Source organism: Adiantum capillus-veneris, chromosome 30 (assembly GCF_014529385.1).
Source record: "Adiantum capillus-veneris isolate H3 chromosome 30, ASM1452938v2, whole genome shotgun sequence".
NCBI classification, from domain to species: domain Eukaryota; kingdom Viridiplantae; phylum Streptophyta; class Polypodiopsida; order Polypodiales; family Pteridaceae; genus Adiantum; species Adiantum capillus-veneris.
This window is the reverse complement of record NC_140960.1, coordinates 107,023,300-107,041,183: the sequence shown is the minus strand read 5'-3', so window position 1 is coordinate 107,041,183 and position 17,884 is coordinate 107,023,300. Positions and strand designations below refer to the sequence as shown.

The 17,884-nt window shown below is 47.3% G+C and overlaps 1 protein-coding gene across 3 annotated transcripts; it reads left to right on the top strand.

The window, feature by feature from the left end:
- The first annotated feature begins 14,372 nt into the window (after positions 1–14,372).
- Positions 14,373–16,625, top strand: LOC147418586 (uncharacterized). Of its 3 annotated transcripts, none has more exons than XM_086507313.1 (3): positions 14,373–14,528; positions 14,693–15,591; positions 15,670–16,625. In XM_086507313.1, exons 2-3 carry the CDS (start codon positions 14,726–14,728, stop codon positions 16,202–16,204), a joined length of 1,401 nt encoding a protein of 466 aa, XP_086363439.1. In that variant the 5' UTR covers positions 14,373–14,528; positions 14,693–14,725; the 3' UTR covers positions 16,205–16,625. The 3 variants fall into 3 exon arrangements, with proteins under 3 accessions (XP_086363439.1, XP_086363441.1, XP_086363440.1); XM_086507315.1 differs by having other exon boundaries at positions 14,378–14,528; positions 14,749–15,591; XM_086507314.1 differs by having other exon boundaries at positions 14,380–14,528; positions 14,680–15,591.
- Positions 16,626–17,884: the final 1,259 nt, after the last annotated feature.

Below are 17,884 nucleotides of genomic sequence, written 5' to 3'. Positions count from 1 at the left end.
TCTTAAGCTATTATGTGTTTGCTGTGTACTCCTTAATTAAGTCTATCTACATCTTCTCTTGCATGTTCTTACACCCTCTTACAGCTTGTCTCTATCAATTGTATGATTTGTGTGTGTGTGTGTGTGTGTGTGTGTGTGTGCGCGCGCGCGCTTGGAAATTGGGGAAAGAGGTTGATAGGTTGATGGTGATGTATGTGAGCAAGTGTTGGATTGTTCTAAGCAAGTGGTCTCCCCCCTTTCTCCCAACAGCCCCGATAATAATAGGACCCTTCCTTTATCGCATGTCCGTATTGGCCCTTGGCCTGACATCACTCCCCCCTTGGAGAATCGTTTTTGTCCTCGAAAACAAAAGTGGTGTTATTAGCACACTAATGTTTTTTGCAGTGGCATCCTTCATTGATTGAACTCTCCGTTTGATCGGCGGAATACGGTTTAGTAGGAGGTTCAATGAAATCAAGAAGAACATCTTGATTTTCTACATTGTTGCCCCTTTGCAACCGTCATGTGTAACCGTCCCATATCCAACATACCGTATAGACTCCATTTAAAATTCACTTGAGTATGCTAAACGAGATGTCACACCTAAGATGTACCCAAAAGAGTACCTCTTTTCACTTTTCATGAAAGTAACTAGCTAACGTAACTCATCAACAGAGTATAAGTCCTTGACTTGTTATCAATTTTCATCAGTAAACAACCCCACGGTAACTACCGATCGAGGTTGAGAGCCTGATGTAAACATGAAGAGACCAAACTTAGCCTTGTAACATGCTTTGCCTCATGGTAAGCAAACTCCAACTAGAGAAATAAAATTTTGGATTGGATTGCTTGGTGCTAACGTATGCGCTTAGAATATCCTTTAGCACAAGATTAACACTGGTAAACTACATATCCTCTCTGGATATTGACAGTATTGAGGTGTTTCCTCACCATTTACAGACAGTCCTCCAAAATGATTGGTAAACAGGGATCACAATTCCTTGCATTATTGTTGATAAATCAATAATTTTGGGAGCAACCATCTTGGTTAATTCTAGTGAGTTGACCTACAAGCACCCAGACCGCTATTGGTGATAGATAGATCTATAATTAATCTGATAGAGATAGTGTACATAGAGTGTGAAATTCTTTAGAAGCTACTAATGTCATGAATGCGCATGCTGCTCCAAATCAGGCTTTGCTAAAAACTAGGACCCATAATACCAAGTGTGCATGCATTTAGCAAAAACATATCTAAACCTGCATATCCACAATCGTACTTGCCAGTTATTATGGCTAATGTTATACTCACGTCTCATGGGAAAAGAACTAAATACTTTCCACATGAAAACCATGCTAACCTATTTGGACCATAATAGAATGTGAAAATACATCACATCTAGGTACCAAATGAACTAGTTCATTAACAGAATGTAACTTTGTTACGTGTATAAACAACGATCCGTTAAAGTTATTCTACAATACTTGTAACCTTAACAAGTCTTACTAAGTATCCAACAATTTTTTGCCATTGAAATTGTTCATCATACAATGTGCTCATAATGGTCTAATAAATGGATTTGACCAGCACCTACGGATTTTGTTGCAACACATAATTGAAATAAGGGGCGCTAGTGTCAGTCCCAGAGACTCATATTCTCCACATGTGGAATATATCTCAAATAAGGACGTTTAAAAAAGAACATCCTACAAGTAAAAGATGTACTTTTGTGTGGAGATAACTGTAAACACTCTACGACATGATTGAGAGGGACCCTCATTATCCGTACTCCACACTGGCTAAACTGAACTCCTTGAGTTCCTAAACCATATCCCATGTGACAACATATGCCAAACCAAACCTTACATGTAGATCCATAATGTAGAAATGTATTTTGGACACAACGGCCCAATTGCTCCTACATGACCGTGTCATGTCTCTGAAGAGGCAAAATGGATGAAAGCATAGAAGCGTATACATCCTACTTAGAAAAAAACAATCAAAACATATTCAAAAAAAAAAAACCAAATCAGATGCGTACCTGGAGGTTGAACATAGTGTATGACCAAATCTCCCACAACACTACCTGGCATCCTTGTGCACAAGCTCGTCCAATGGATATGTGCTAGCTTTGGCCATGGGCGAAAGCCCTTAACTAGGGGGTGTCCAAATTAGGGCGCCCACATGATGGTTTTAAAAAATAAGAAATGGCGGTCATGTGCTGCAGCGCAGCAGCGCAAAGGAGAACTTCACTCGATGTGCCCTTTGCGTGCATCCTTTGCAATCCTCCATGAAATGAAACCTCCACAGTAGTCCCACGTGCACCCAAAGAGCTCAACCTTGGCAAAATTGATGCGATTCGACTGCATGAGGGACAGTGGGTAAGTGGTCGTGCATGCCCTCGAGCCCTTCTTCCTTTGCCGACCTGCCTTTTCTCCTCCCAAGGGGCCATGCCCACACAATTTTTCTCAGCTCCTCTCTGTAGGGGCAACGCCCCATAAGCAATTTGACCCCCCCACTAAACCTTCAAGGGGGTAGATCAAGAGACCATCGAAACAAGCATCGAAAGAGGCCATGCCTCTTGGAAAAGGAGAGAGAGAAACCACCAAGAGAAAAAACGAGAACGGATCACCATGCACAAGCCTTCTCCTTCCCTACCATGGCTGCCTTGAGCCCCTGAGCTCTAATACCAATCTAAGACCAGAGGGGACTGGACCATGTAACTTACCACCCAAGCACATCCTATCTAGGCCCTTGACCTTGCTAATAACAAGGACCCCTTTATCGCATGTCCGTCCTGGCACTTGGGCTGCTTGATCTTACCCTAGGCCTCACAATCATCCATTTAGTCTCCCACGAGTCCTTGTAATGTGCTTCATAGGTACTGTACCTGTCAAGATACTCCAGAGTACCTTCTATAGACAATAACAAGTACATTAAAGTACATATTTGTGTACTTCAAGTACTCAGATATTGTATCTCATTATAGTCCTCTGATTAATAAAGTTTTCCATTTTAGTATATCAATCTCTCTCTTGTATATGTATTGTGTTCATCTCCTTCCTCTCTCTTCTCCCTTATATTTCCACACATATGGGACCTTCAATGGCCCCCAACAATGAATATTTTCCTAGGAAAGTTCTACCTCTTATTGATGCTCCTTAGAAACCAAAAAAAATTGTTTGTAAACATGTTCCCTTCTTAATCATTGGGGACAATAATTTTCTTCAAGGTAGGGAGAATGTTAAATGACCAAGATGGTTATAAAATTTTGAGACTGACCAAGGTGGTTAAGATGATTGAGTGGATTATTAGTTATCAAAGTGCTCTCAAAGCGTTGACGAAGTCAATATAACCAACCTATGATTTGGCATGCATGGGCATGGGATGTTATCTGACTCGGCCACAAAAATCGAGCATTAACGAGGGCTTAACTCACCCAAGGATGCCAGCCAGTGCGAAAGCCTTGAGAGGAGAGTGAAATAGGATGGGAGGTGAGTTAGAATCATGTCATATAGTCCTTTTGAAAATAAATTAATGGGTAATATGTTCTGGAATAATAGAGAAGAATGTCAACAAACGCTTGTCACCTACACATGCAAACACTAGGAGGTTATTATGAGACCACAAGTTGTATGCATAAGTGATACATTGCTTGCCCTTTCCATTGAGCACTCAAGGTGGCAAGTAGAAGGGCTTTGGTATGCAACAAGTATTGGATTATTTTAAATATTCAAAATTGCATAAGAGAAAACTTTCATATTTTCATTCTTGAGACATAAGCATTCAAAACCTCAAATAATATCAAACTTTCCATGTAGATCAACTAAATGTATCAAAGTACGTGGTACATACACAATTGGGGTGCCTAAAACCTTGGTTTCAATATTATTATGGAGAACTCAAGATTTTTAAGAGTTTTTTTCACGATAAAGAATTCAAGATAGAGTTCAAGCAACGAGATTTACTTTTTTTTTTTTTGAGAAAAAGATCCTTCTATTAGTTAATGAAAACTGCCCATAGGGCTACATCCACCTCTGCAAGAGAGGGCTACAACAAGCATGGTGGGGAGACTCTCCCAATGAAAAAACAGCATATGTACAATGGGGCTAAATCAAGAGATGGGAGGAGGGAAAAGCCACACAGGTGGACAGTAGTGCCATCTGAGCACCCCCTGGACCATGGAGTAGAACGGCCCAAGGCGCCAGAGTCGAAGGAAAGCCTCGCGGCGCTCCCGCTTGCGGTCGGAGCTGCCCTGTAGTCCCTCAAGCTGTCCTCTGAGAGTATGGATCAGCTCTAGCCAAAAGTCACGAACAGTCTCTGCTGGTGGTACAAGGCGAGCCTCAAAGATGCGGAAACAACGGGCCCGCCAGATGAACCAGAGAGCTAGGCCGCTGATGAGCTCCCAACACTCCGCTCTCTCACTGCTCCACTCCTGTGGAGTAAGGTCTGTAGCAGGCTGGAGTGTAGGTCGACCCCCCTGTATCACTATCATCCTGCTGGTGGAAGATAGCTCAAACTGAAGTGCCGGGCCCGTGAGGGTGGACCAAGCCGCTGCCCCCCAAGTGTACTGTCGAGCCGTGGAGAGGGCAGGCATCAGCCGAAGAACTCGTAGCCACACCTGCTGGGCCGAGGGACAGTCCCATAGACAGTGACGCTGACTCTCCACCAACTAGTCACAGGCTGTACATGCGGCCGAGAGACCACTATGTACAAGCCAGCTCCCTACTGTTGTGGCTCTGTGTGCAACCAACCACTGGAACAAGGTGACACGCCTCGGCTGTCTGGAGTCCCACAGCCTCTGCCAAAAAGCTGCCAAGAACTCAACTGTGAGACCCTCCTCCTGCCAATGACGTGCTGTAGCAGGGCGGGCCTCACTCTGTGCTGCAAGTATATGACGTCCAAGCCGAACAGTGTACTGAAAGAAAGGGACTCCTGGGCGGTCTGCAGAAGAGAATGGGTCCCTCCATAGCCACTCACCAGGATCCCACTGTACTCGTGCCAGTGGACAGCACTCCCAAGCCCATAGCCTCCAGTGTCCTGTCTCAAGAGCTGCTGGGTCAGGGTCTATGACGCAAGTCCTCCCACAGATGCCCACAACTCGGATCCTCTGGAAACAACACTCTGCAACCTGCGGGGCCTCTACTGCAACTCTCTGTAGTCGTCCCCCACCCTGAAGCTCGAAGAACAGGGCTGGGACAGTCTCTGAGCAAGCCCTGACTGAAATGAGAACCTCCAGTCGTGTGAAGGCTCCCATCCACCGGGGTGCTACTGGCTCGAGAGGCGTGAGCCAGTCAGCTGGAACTGACTCTGAGATGTCCTGACACATGCTCTGAACCCCTCTCATGCCCTGTAGCTGGACAACCTGCACCTCCTCTGACAAACCTGTGAACTCTAGCCAGTCACCTAGAGAGCGCGTTGGACCTGCTGCCATGGGACCCCAAGAAACATGAGGCCTACTCCCAACCAAGTGGCCTCGCTGAGTGATAACCATGGGGTTCCAGACGAGGGGCTGCCGTAGGCGCTCCTCCGTGCACGTCGGCTGTCTCTGCTCTAGGCCACGCCGTAATAGCTCCCAAGAACGAAGCAGACTCACAGCGAATCGGTCCTCCAGTCTCCTGCTCAAACCAACTCGACGCAACTCTGTAAAGATCCATCTGGTCGAAGGTTGCCAAGGGCCTCCTGACTGAGGCACCCTGGCACGAAGCCTCTGCAACAAGAACTCCTTCCAGGGCTCCTCGCCTGGAAGAAGTCCTCTGACGACGAACTTCCCAAGAAGGGCTCTGCTCTGCTGTGCTGGATCAATGATCCCAAGCCCTCCCTGAGAACAAGGAAGTGTGATGACCGACCAAGCCACCTTGGCTCGGGCAATTTGAGTGTCGCGACCTGACCAAAGGAAGTTCCTGATCAGCCTCTGTACCTGGCTGATGCAAGAACTCGAGAAGATCCAACAAGAAGTGATGTACCACATAGTCGCCAACAACACCTGGTTGGTAACTACTACTCTACCAGCCAGCGAAAGTCGGGCTGAGCTCCAATGTAACAGCTTTCTCCTGATGGACAGGAGAAGAGGAGCAATCTGCTGCTCGGGGGACAAATCCAAACCAACCTGACAACCCAAGTACCGAACTGCAGTCCCTGGAGGAATCCACCTGAAACCCTCTCCTGGCATCCAATCTGGCACTGGAGCACTACCAACCGAGAAAGCCACTGTCTTTCTCCAGTTGATCAGTGCGCCCGATGCACATCAGAAGGTCTCCAAAGCCTGCCCACATCTGTGTAAATTGGCCTCCTGGCCCTCTAAGTACAAGGCTGAGTCGTCGGCAAACTTAGCGTCCAGAAGCTCATCTCCTCGTAGAGGGAGTGCTAAGCCCCTCAAACCAACCTGCTGTGACACCAAAAATCTGCTCATCGCCTCCGCATAGAACAGAAAGAGAAAGGGGGCAAGAGGACAACCCTGTCTGACCGATCGTGTGAGCATGAAGCGCTCACCTCTACCTCCTGCCAAAAGCACCTGACTGTGAGCCTGTCTGTACAAAGCTGACACCCCTCTGATCCAAGCCTTTGAGAAGCCCATCCTGCGTAGCGTGCCCTCTAGAAAGTCCCAGTCGACTCTGTCGTATGCCTTCTCAAAATCGAGAAGAAGAATCACAAGGTCCTCCCCACGGAGCCGTGCAAGGGCAGAAGCCTCCCAAAAAGTGAAGATGTTGTCAAGGATACTGCGTTCCTTGACAAAACCTGTCTGAGTCCCATGTATAAGGCTCTCCAAAAGTGGCTGAATCCTCAAACTCAGAGCCTTGGCAAGAATTTTGTAGGCTGAGTTGAGAATGGTGATGGGGCGCCACTGTCGAATCTCATCCAAGGAGCCACCCTCCTTTGGAATGAGGTAAATCAGGCCCTCACTCATGCCATCCGGCATCACTCCTGTGTGCAGAATGTACTGAAAGGCACTACAAAGATCTGGGCCAAGTAGGTCCCAGTACTCCAAGAAGAAGCTGGGAGTCAGCCCATCCTCACCTGGACAGCTACCACGAGGGAGGGCCCTAAGAGCCGTGTGCAGCTCCTCAAGCTGAAGAGGTAACTCAAGCCTCTGCCACATCTCCTTAGTCACAAGACAGGGCATCTGTGCCCAAACCTGCTCCCTGCATGCATCCTGTCTCTCTGACTCGGGCTCAGTCGATAGTAGCTCACGGTAAAAGTCAGTAGCGACTGCACGCATATCCTCAGGCTCACAAACAACTGACCCATCGGGTCTCCTCAATTGATTGACCTTGGCATGCGAGTGCCGAGGTCCCACTGTCTCAAAAAAACCACCTGTCACCCTATCACCCACCTGAGTCCACTGAGATGCCTATCGATGAAAGGCAAACTCATGGCGCCTCTCCTCTGTGCAAGCAAGCTCCTGTCGAGCCTGCTGTAACTGCTCCTCCAACCATGGACTGTCTGGATGCTGCTCCTGCATCCTCTGTAGTGAAGCAATGCCTCGTCTGAGACGCTGCTCCTCCTCTCTCGCTGCAGCCCGTCGAGCCAGAGACTCCTGGAGAAAGAAGTGGCTAAGCTGAGCTAGGCCTGAGGCCACTCTGTCTGCAGGTGGAGCCTGGCTGTCCATGCCCTCTATCCATAGAGCCTCGACCCTCTCTCTGAGTGCTGAGTCCAACAAGACCCGCTCTGGGATGCGAAGCATCGTGCTCCCACTCCTCTACCTATCTGCCACTGTGAGAATCACTGGTGCATGGTCCGAGAAGGATGTCCCTGCCAGGATGCCCACTGATCCCCCCAAGTCACTGAAGTGGTCACTAGTGTAGAAGCGATCTATGCACGATAGATTCACTCCTCCCACTCTGCGGTGCGATCTAGAGAAGGCAAGACTCTCTGGAGGCCTCACAAAGCCAGAATGCTTCCATGTATCCGAGACCCTCAGCGTCATACAAAACCTCTCCCAAGCTGCTAACTCGACTCCATGCACAGTAGCATGGCTGCCTCCGATCCTGTCAGAAGGGTCCTCCAACATGTTGAAGTCCCCTCCTACACACCACTGGTCAACCTGTGGCAAAGACTCAACAATCTGTGACCAAAACTCTGCACGAGCACTCGCCACATTGGGCGCATAGATGTTCAGGAAACCCACAAGGCTACCCTGAACCTGCATAGTAATCCACTGAGCCCTGCCTGGTACAATAATCCCTCTGCCCACAATGGCCTGCTGTAGTGAGTCCGCAATAGTCATACATACCCCACCCTGGATGCCTCCAGGTCCAAAAGCAGCTGACCAAAAGGTATCATAGCGTCCACGCAAAATCTGACCACATCGCCGAATGCGGCTCTCAGACAAATGGTGCTCCTGAAGCATAAGGAGATCAATCTCTCCTCCCACAAGGCAACGCTGAAGCTCGTGACGCAATCGGCCCCGCTGTCGCTGAAACTGGGGCCCACCTAGTCCCTGCACGTTCCACGAGACGATCCTCATGGGGAGCGAGAGAGAACAGATGTTGCCGCAGCAGCAAGACGAGCTATCTTCGAAGCAGGCTTGGATGGGGAGTAATCCGCATCCGAGCGTCCTCTAGATAGGCGAGACTGCAGTGAGTGCCTGGTCCAAGCCCAAGCAGAGCGAGCCGTGCGTAAAGCAACCTCCTCTGTCCAAGAGTCCTCATGAATGAATACATAGCAAGGCAAACACTGCGTATCAGCAAAAAAGTACACCACAATGTGTCTACATCCTGCTGAGTCTGGGGATGTCACCGCAAACTTGGCCAGTGGCCACAACGTCTGCAGCAAATCTGTAACGCCAAGTTCTCCCATGTGGTGAGAGAACTCGAGAACCTGTGTATGCAACCATCCCACCACTAAGTCGAGGGACCACTCTGTCTCAGTCCTGCCACAGAGGGGGAATGAGAAACCAACTGCTGAGTCCAAGGCCTCTGTCCCCCTAGCGGCGAGGAACAAAGCGAGGACTCTGAAGCAGGCAGCCTCGTGGTCTGCTGCGGAGTCGCCAAGAAAACGAGTAAACCCGTAATCGAAGAAATCCCAGCGGCGTCGGAGGTCAATGCTCGTCAAACCACGCGGGATAGCTGCAAGAGAAGATGTCTGAATCTGCAGAGGGGGCCGCATGAAGGGCTGACCCTCTCTCGCTAGGCGACTCGTGGCAAAGGCGCTGCCAAGAGATCTCCTAGACGCCGGCGAGGGTCCAGTCTCCTGAGCCGACTGAGGTATTGAAGCATGAGGAGGGGGAGAAGGGGCTGGGGGGGGCGGGGGAGAGGAGAAGCGGGGTGGGGCGGCAGAGACATGGGGGGGGCGAGGTGGGGGGTGAGCGGTAGCAGAGGGCGGGGGAGGGCATGAGGAGGAGGAGGGGAGATCGGAAGGCGGAGCGGCTGGCGAGGGTGAAGCGGAGGTGGAGGCTGGCGAAGGAGGCTCCTCCTGCTTAAGAGGCCCAAAGCGGTTCCCCATGGGAACCCACTGCTGCTGAGTAGGCACCTGGGGGCCACTCAGAGTGCCAGGCTGTCACTATGGCCCCTGGCGTCGACGGCCACGGGCCTGCTGCCACCCCTCCTCCGCTGGAGCCCCAGGCTCGGAGGGTGGCGCTGAATCTGTGCTCTGTGTCGCTGGCTGTGGCGGCGGCCCAGCCTTGGCAGGTTGGGGCTGAGGCTGGGGTGCGGGTCGTGGTCTCCTCCGTGGACAGGCCTTCGCTAGGTGGCCCATCTGTCTGCAAATGAAGCACTGGTTCGGGAGACCCGAGTACTCCACACTCTGTCGAAACCAACCCCCACTCACCCGAGGCAGAAGGATGACCTTCAGGAGCGTGTGGGTATCTCTGACCAAAACTCGAACTGAAGGGATGCCAGCCGCCATGGCAGCTACTGATGCTGCCGTACGAGGTGTCTCCAGGACTGTCCCGATGGCGGAGCCAATCCTGGAGAGAAGTGGAAGGTACTCCCTCCGTAAACCCGGAAAGCAGACAGAGATGGGGATGTCTGCCTCCTCTACTAGCACATCCGAAGTCGGGTCAAAACCATGTCGCCACTGTCGAAAGTGGGCGCGTGATGCTCGGATGGCCAGTGGACTCATAGCAATGACCTTGGAGGCCATCTCGGAAGTCTCGAACTCAATCTGGTAGTACCCCCGTCCGAGAATCTGGACATCCAAGATCTTGCCCACCTCTGCGAGAAGGCGAGCCTGGAGAAGGTCTCGCAGCTCTCCTCTGCTAGGCCGAGTGCCAAGAACCTTGCAGATGACCGAAGTCGCCTGCAAGCGCTCTACCTCTGCGGCAAGGCTCGCTTGCTTCGTCGGCGAAAGAGCAAGTCGAATGGTGGGCTTAGCGGGGTCGGGCGAGGGGGCTTTAGGCGAGTCCCTCTGTGGCGAAGCTGGAGCCTCCATCTGTGTCTACTGCTGTGGCGTAAGAAGAGGACGACGGGAGGATGCTGCAGAAGGGCGCGCAAATACTGCTCCAAGGAGTTGGAACAGATGCCGAGAGTGCCGAAACTGCAGGGAGCAACCGAGGCGGGGGGCCCAAACTGATGGGTGAACGGGCCGAGACGGGGGGGGGGGGGGGGGGGGATAAAGCGGGTTTGGGCTAAGGGATGAGGGCGTGAGGCGGCAGCATGGGATGAGGCTGAGGGCGGGCAGAAAGGCTGGAACAGGGCAGCGCGAGGGGGGGGGGGGGGCAACGGGGGCAGAGGGCAGGCGGGAGGGACAGCAGGCGGGGGGCAGCGGGGGCTGAGGGCAGCACGAGGAGGACAACGGGTAGCACGTGAGGGAGGGAGGGAGGGGAGGGGGGGGGGGAGGAGGCGATGGCGATGGTGCAGCGGGAGAGTACAGCAGCAGCGAGCAACCTTCTTTGTAGGGCTTGAGTAGGCTCACATGAAAAACATTCTGTATGAGCCAATGGTTGGGCAACTTGAGCAACGAGATTTACTTGAGTTGAAAGTCATTTGTAGTTGTCAAATTGCACTAAAATAGTACCAATTTCATGAGGGGACCTTTGGAAGGCCAAAATTATGCTCTTATTCAGCACGTGCTCAAGTATGAAATTGTGTTTATAGCTTACATGTGACTTGAAAACTTATTTTTGAAGTGCATTCCATTGTTTTGTAACACTAAATGCTAACACTTGGCTTTTATAAACATAAAAAAGGCCATCTCTACAAAAAGATATAATAATTTTACGATTTTTTTGGCAAAACAGCGTGAAATTTTACTAAAATTTATGTCTTAAAACTTACGAGGAATCTCTCCATACAGATTGTATTTTGATATGGAGAAAAATCCAATGTTTTCTTTCCCTCATAACCAATCTATGGTAGAAGCAAGGTTTAAAAAACTTCTTTCTAGCTTGACAAATAAATTGCCAAAACATGGTAGAAAAACAGGACACTTTAGTGTCTCAGGACATTTAAGTGTCCAATTACAGAACTAGTGTTAAGAGTACTACTATTTCCTCCCTTGAACTATGCCACAATAGTCTAGAAATTTTTTAGAATCATGCAATTGAGTGGGAGGTTCAATGAAGTCAACAAGAAAATCTTGACTGCCAACATTGTTGTCCCTATGTAAACGTTTATTTAAACAACTAACATTAAAAAAATCGTATGAGAGTGTATAGACCAGATATCTAGCTCACTTGAGTACTAGAAATGGATCACAACACCGAAGATGTATTTAGAGGATTGACCAATGTTCAGACTTTCTGGAGGTTCTAGAACACGAAAGAATACCTCTTCATAAGTTTCCATCAAAGTAAGTTGTTGACGTTTCACATTAGTGTACTTCCTATATCTTTTCAGTGCATGTCTAACATTTAGACGAGAAATTTGCAGCATATCCATATGGTCTTTAATAGTGCTTGACTTACTAAATATTCTTTGTAGCCAACCCCACCGCACTTGGTGATATGGATTGAACAAATTCCAAAGTAGGGAAATACTTTTCCCAATTGCTTCATGCTAACATACGCTTATAGCATATCCTCTAGCACTTGTTTAACATGTTCAATCCGCCCATTCATCTCTTGGGCCTCACACTACTAATATTAAGTTGTGTTCCCAACCATTCAATGACATGAGTTGTGTTCCCAACTTGTAGGTCTATAACCGTTTCAAGAGGGATGAACCTAACAAAAGTTGATCATATGCGAAGTGAAACCTTGATTCCATCATAAGGAAAAAATAATAGGAAAAGGAACAATATGCGGAGGTGGTACTTGGTACACTACCTTCCAAAATCCTTTGCTCAAACATGACCTTGTCATGTACCTAAAGAGATAAGTGGATGAAAGCATTGTAGAATATGCATACCACTTGTAAAGCTCAATCAAAGCATATTCATAAAGGAGATAAAAACTAAATTATATGCTCATGGGGAGGAAAAGTACCATATACTTACCTAGAGGTCAAGACCAATTTGCAAGCCCAGGAGGTAAAGCTACATTACTTAAATCCAGCCTTAAATGACCCAGTATTTCCTTGACCCGTTAAGTAAAATACTAAAAGTAGAGATTACTGAATATAAACAGACATTTAACAGAGAATCGTGGTCTTCTTAGCTAGGACTTCTTGTATACTTCCAAACTTCTTTCCGAAAAAGCGAAGCCTGATTCTTTGGCTTGGTTTTCCACAAGCTATACTTTATCGATAGGCTCAACAATGCCGATAGAATGTTCATATAATGTGCTTAAGTTGGAATCATATTCACAACTGAATCTACATAGGCAAGAATTGTATTCACCACTAGTTCTTTTAAGACCATGGTGTCAACCCATGAACTATGCATACTCCATGGTTCCACCATTGTCATATGACATTCTTGTTTCTCGATCACAATCCTTAGTAGCTCCATGAGAAAACATACTCAAGCATCATAGTCATCGGATTTCTCTTCAACAACCTCAAAGGCTACCATTTGTGCCTCCAAATATCCTATTAAAATCAAAACAATCCATAAGAGAAGGTATGAAGCTTCTAACACACTGCATATGAATCACTTAATCACTCGTTGAAACCACCTACGTCTGCTAGCATGATGCCCATAGTGCAGGAACAACAATTTATGTTGTTTGTATGAAGCGTTACTTCCCTTAAGTGAGTCCCTACATCCTTCCCATGTACACTCTAACTATCACACTCTTAAGCACAGTCTCCATCAACCCTGAACAAAGCCATAGAAACAATAGCACTAGAAGCAGTCATTAAATACGACATGATCGAACTTCTCATTAAATATGACACGTTCGCACTCCTCATATTCTATTTTTGATGCGGAGGTGTGACATTTTACCAAATAGACACACAACCAAATGATAAAGGTCCAACCTAGCATGTGAACATTTCATGCTAGAGGTTAGTACATAAGAAAAGAAAGCTGTTTGGAAAAAGAGCAAATCTCATTCAGATCTCATTCAATGACTAAGATTTCATCTAACCCGTGATACCTATTCAGCAACAACAGGTGAGATTGGCCTTCACCTGTGGCATCTATGCTTAACCTGAACTTCTCAATCAGGCCCCTTTGTGCCATTTGGAGACATCAATGGCAATCCTTAGTACTAAAGGCCACCAGGTCTTTAATGTGACCCGGAAGATGGGATTAACGATTGCCATGTGTCTATATAGATCTCCTCTGATCCCTCCAATCTCGAGGAGATTGGAAGGCGGCCATTGATAAGGCTTGTGCTCTAACCACGGGCTTGTGTGGGTTTTCTTGCCCCATAGATCTAAACACTAATAAACTATCTTGGGTAAAAGTAAACTAGGACCAAAAAGTAAACACAAACTCAGGCCTACCCATTGGACAGATCTGTTGTGCCCATTTTTTGGTGCCTGAGGTCGACGTTGTAGATTAGGCTTCAATTACTACCGAGTGCCCAATAGTTTACTACCGAGTGTCCATTGCCCACCATGCTAACTCTAGACAGATTAGCTGCACACATGCAGACCTATCGGCAGGAAAACGGTGAGGCTATGAACGACAGGCCACGGATCGGCACTTGCAGCACATGCAGGATAGTCGATGACGGTCAATATGCTTCTATTCTTTTTCCAAACTCAATGAGACCTGCATAGGGCGCTCGCCAATCCATAATATTCGTGCTTCCCCATCGATGCCAAACGGCTATAAATGGCAATGTAGTGTGGACTGATGTTTGCAGCAGTGGAGAAACAATGAAAAATGTGCAGGGTGTGGTGGGTCTATGACGAACCTATAGCTGTTTTCCACCGGATGCAAATCGACGAGGGTGCATGTGTGTACCCGAAGAGGCCAATTGCTATACGTCTATCTACCTCAATTGTTTAGTGAGGCGTTGCTTCAATGAGGGCTTGTCACATGACATTCGTTGCTTGCCATGACGTTAATGAGGCTCGCTACTTTCCCCAAATTCCCCCTTTTCCCAGGGGCTAGGCATTTCATTTCCGAAAGCAACCGACCTGGTGATACTTCGACTTTTGAAGTTTGCACGTCTTGTGATATTTTGAGGTTTCCATGGCAATGGACAGTTCCGGGAAGAGGTGAATGCCCGAACATGAGCTTTGGCGGGTGCAGAAGCCAATTTGCCTTCCAGGTCTGTTAAGTCTCTCTCTCTCTCTCTCTCTCTCCCCCCCCCCCCCCCCCCATCTTCCATATGTGTGTGTGTGTGTGTGTGTGTGAGAGAGAGAGAGAGAGAGAGAGAGAGAGAGAGAGAGAGAGAGAGAGAGAGATCCCAGTCCGGTCAGCTCTTCTCAACAGGTGAGAGAGAGCAAGGACGCTTAGAAAGGAGTGATGAAGACATGCTTCTCTCCCAGGAATCCTGCAAGAGAACATTCTGGTATTTCCAGAGATGCTGAGATGCTGTATACAATGAAAGGCTACGATGAGGCGCAAGGCTTGATATATCTTTTGGATGGAAACTGGGGTGGTTCTATAGATTATTCCTCAGATTTCGGTTGTCATTTTGGCTACAACAGTTTTCTTGACTACGGTGCTGAGTTCATGTGCTCTCAGTTCTCGCCCATTCGCGAGATTTGGGCCCTCTCAGGGTTAACAGAGAGGAAATCTGCCGATGCTGATTGGAACTGGGGTTTTCATCAGCAACAGGCTTCGTTACATAATTCGTCGACATATCTCGTGTCAAAAGATGGGTTTGATGGCAGTACGGCCACGGTCCTGAAGAGCGACATAACGAAGTATGATGCAAAGACTTCGTCAGAGTCAAGCATCTTATGTGAGGCATCAAATACACAACTTTGCTCTCATTCTAGAAGAAACAGGCCAAAACGGGTGCATATGATCCCTACTGTGGACTCAAATGCTGCATCCATAGTATCTCAGAAAGAGACGGTTTTATCGTGCATAGCGAAAGGCCATGCATGTGTGAGTCTGCTCCCTGTCAGAACCTCTTTAATACAGAATGAATGTGCCGGTACATGTCAAGAGGCTTCAAGATTGATAAGTTCATGTGTGCCTTCCTGTGGAGATAAGATCTGCTTGGCCTCATTGGCTTGTGATGAAAAAATGAAACCATTAGAGAAGAATTCCTTGGATTTTTCGCACACTCAAACAGGCTTGACAGATCTAATACTTTCAGAAAGCCATCCATATGCAATTGATCCTTCATTGCTCAAATCGGCCCGCTTCATCACAAACAAGTAAGATTCTCATTTCTTCTTCTTTTAAACTTTTGCAGGGGTTTCATTGCTGATCCCTGGTTTGGGGTGTTTTAACAGGGTTAGTGATGAGAAGGGAGATCTTAAAGTAGGCAATGCAGGAGGTTTTGATGTGACGGACAAAGAAATGGAGATGCTTGGAAAGGCTCTGTGTCATGCACAAACACGAGCGCGGCTTGCTGAAAAGCTTGCCGAGCAGACTTTGCAGGAGAGAGACATGATTCAAGAGTTGCTAATAAAAGAGACGTGGACAGTCAATACTTACAGGCAGCGCGCCCTTACTTTAGAAATAGAAAACAGATTGCTTAGATTGTACCGAAAACTTGAACTGGGGCTGTGGGCAAACAAGGAGAATGCTCTCATTTTTAAGCCAGTTCAGGCCAGGTCTAAAGAGTTGTCGAATCTTGCCAAAAACCAGTACCCATTACAGAACAGAAAGGAGTCCCACATATCTCGTTCAAGCCATGGCAAAAGGCGCAAGCTGAATAGAGGCGTCTCACTTTCTTGTGCGGTGGGATTTGCTTTTGTGCTTGGCTTGAGCATTGCGGGCTCAGGTATTTTAATTGTGTGGAGTGTAGGATGGATGTTCTCATGACAAGGCTGTTACAAGGAATGTACAGAGGGGTATGCCTAACACGATTGTTCATAGCATTAGATTGTACAGCTATTGTAGGTAAGAGGAGACTTTTGGTGCAATATGTATATACACATACTCTATTGAAATATTAATCAGCCAAATCATTCTCCTCCACTGAACCTGCCTTTAGCAGGGGTTGGGCTGAAATGAAAGTGAAGATGCAGAACCGGTTTCCAACTTTGACGGCACATTTTCTGTGCTGTTTGCAATTGGGTTGCCTTCGTTTTCAAAAGGCAGGAGGCAAAGCTCTCAAGATGAGCCCTGGTTCTTGTTGGATTTCCTCCTCCTCTGGTACAACTGTAAGGTGCTTAGTGGGTATGTTGTTTTTCTTAGTCAAATAGATAGCATGATATAGCTGATAATTATGAAGTTTTGAATCTGCAGCATGTCTAGACTGGACGGGCTTTTAATGTGTGTGTGTGTGTGTGTGAGAGAGAGAGAGAGAGAGAGAGAGAGAGAGAGAGAGAGAGAGAGTTTCCTTTTAGAAAATTTTCAAGTTGTATTTAGAAATGTGTGGGTGTGTGCATAGCTCTCTCTTTCTTTCACTCATGAGTTTATGTGCGTTCGGGCATGAGATGTGGTGCAAGTATAGACATCCACACTTTCCCACACATGTTTGAATGTAATGCCAAAAATGGAGAGAGAGAGATCATGAGACAGCTATCATTGCCTCCCTTGGTGTAATGTCCAAAAATTTCTGTGAAAAACATCAATGTCTTATGGTTCATAGAATTTTGCAATTCACACTACATATCACATTTCGTTGTGTTCTTCATCAATCAATGAGATATGTGTTGTTGAGAGTCATCTATTTATGTGATTTGGGGCCCATGTATGGAAAAGGGACTTTCTCTAGTCACTAACATGAAACCCCTTGCTATGTATCATGTACATATGCTAGGTTAAACAATCATCAATGTAGATCACGCCTAGAGTTTTGCTAATTTGGTTTAATTTTGTAGCTTCACATGCTAGATAGATGGACAAAACAAGCCTTGCAAGAGGAGGAACAACAATGCGTTAGGAAATCCACGCGGTGTTGTAGTTGACGTGCACATTTCCTTTGAGCTCCAAACCCTAACATGGAAGATTGGCTTCACACATCTAGATCTATTAACTACCAACGTAGCATTCACAGATAAGCAAGAGTGTTTCTTCTTTGAGGTAAAAGAAAAGGGGCAGCTCTCTCATATTTGAAGTGACCTCTCTAGTTTGAGAATGCACTTTTCATGGGAGATTACAATGACACCTTGGGTAGCGGATGCTGAAGGATCCCCCCCCCCCCCTTCCTCCCTCCGAGCAACCACCTTGGAGAACCTTTCTTCCGATTCACTACACAACTTGGCCATTGAAACTTGGTGGCTATTTGAGAGGTGATCCCAACGCCAACATGATCTTTGAATGTAACTCGCACCTGCAGCTCATTCAAGGGCATGTCAAGTGAAACCTCTATACAACAAGAGAGTGAAACATTGATGTATAGTAATTTTATCGTATCCCTGCGAATCTGGGAACTCTCTTGACCCAAGCATTTACTGGACCATTGCGATTTGTCATACATTGGCCAAACTTGATTTAGAAGTGTTGGAAGGCAAAGTTGTATGCAAAAGTGAGCTACAGTTTTTGGCAAGCCTTCTC

What these genes read in the sequence shown, in the direction of transcription:
- LOC147418586 (XM_086507313.1), top strand. Translation starts at nt 14,726, where the DNA reads ATGAAGACATGCTTCTCTCCCAGGAATCCTGCAAGAGAACATTCTGGT. An exon ending in GCCCGCTTCATCACAAACAA is followed by an intron (nt 15,592 to 15,669) that starts GTAAGATTCTCA and finishes GTGTTTTAACAG; the next exon opens with GGTTAGTGATGAGAAGGGAG.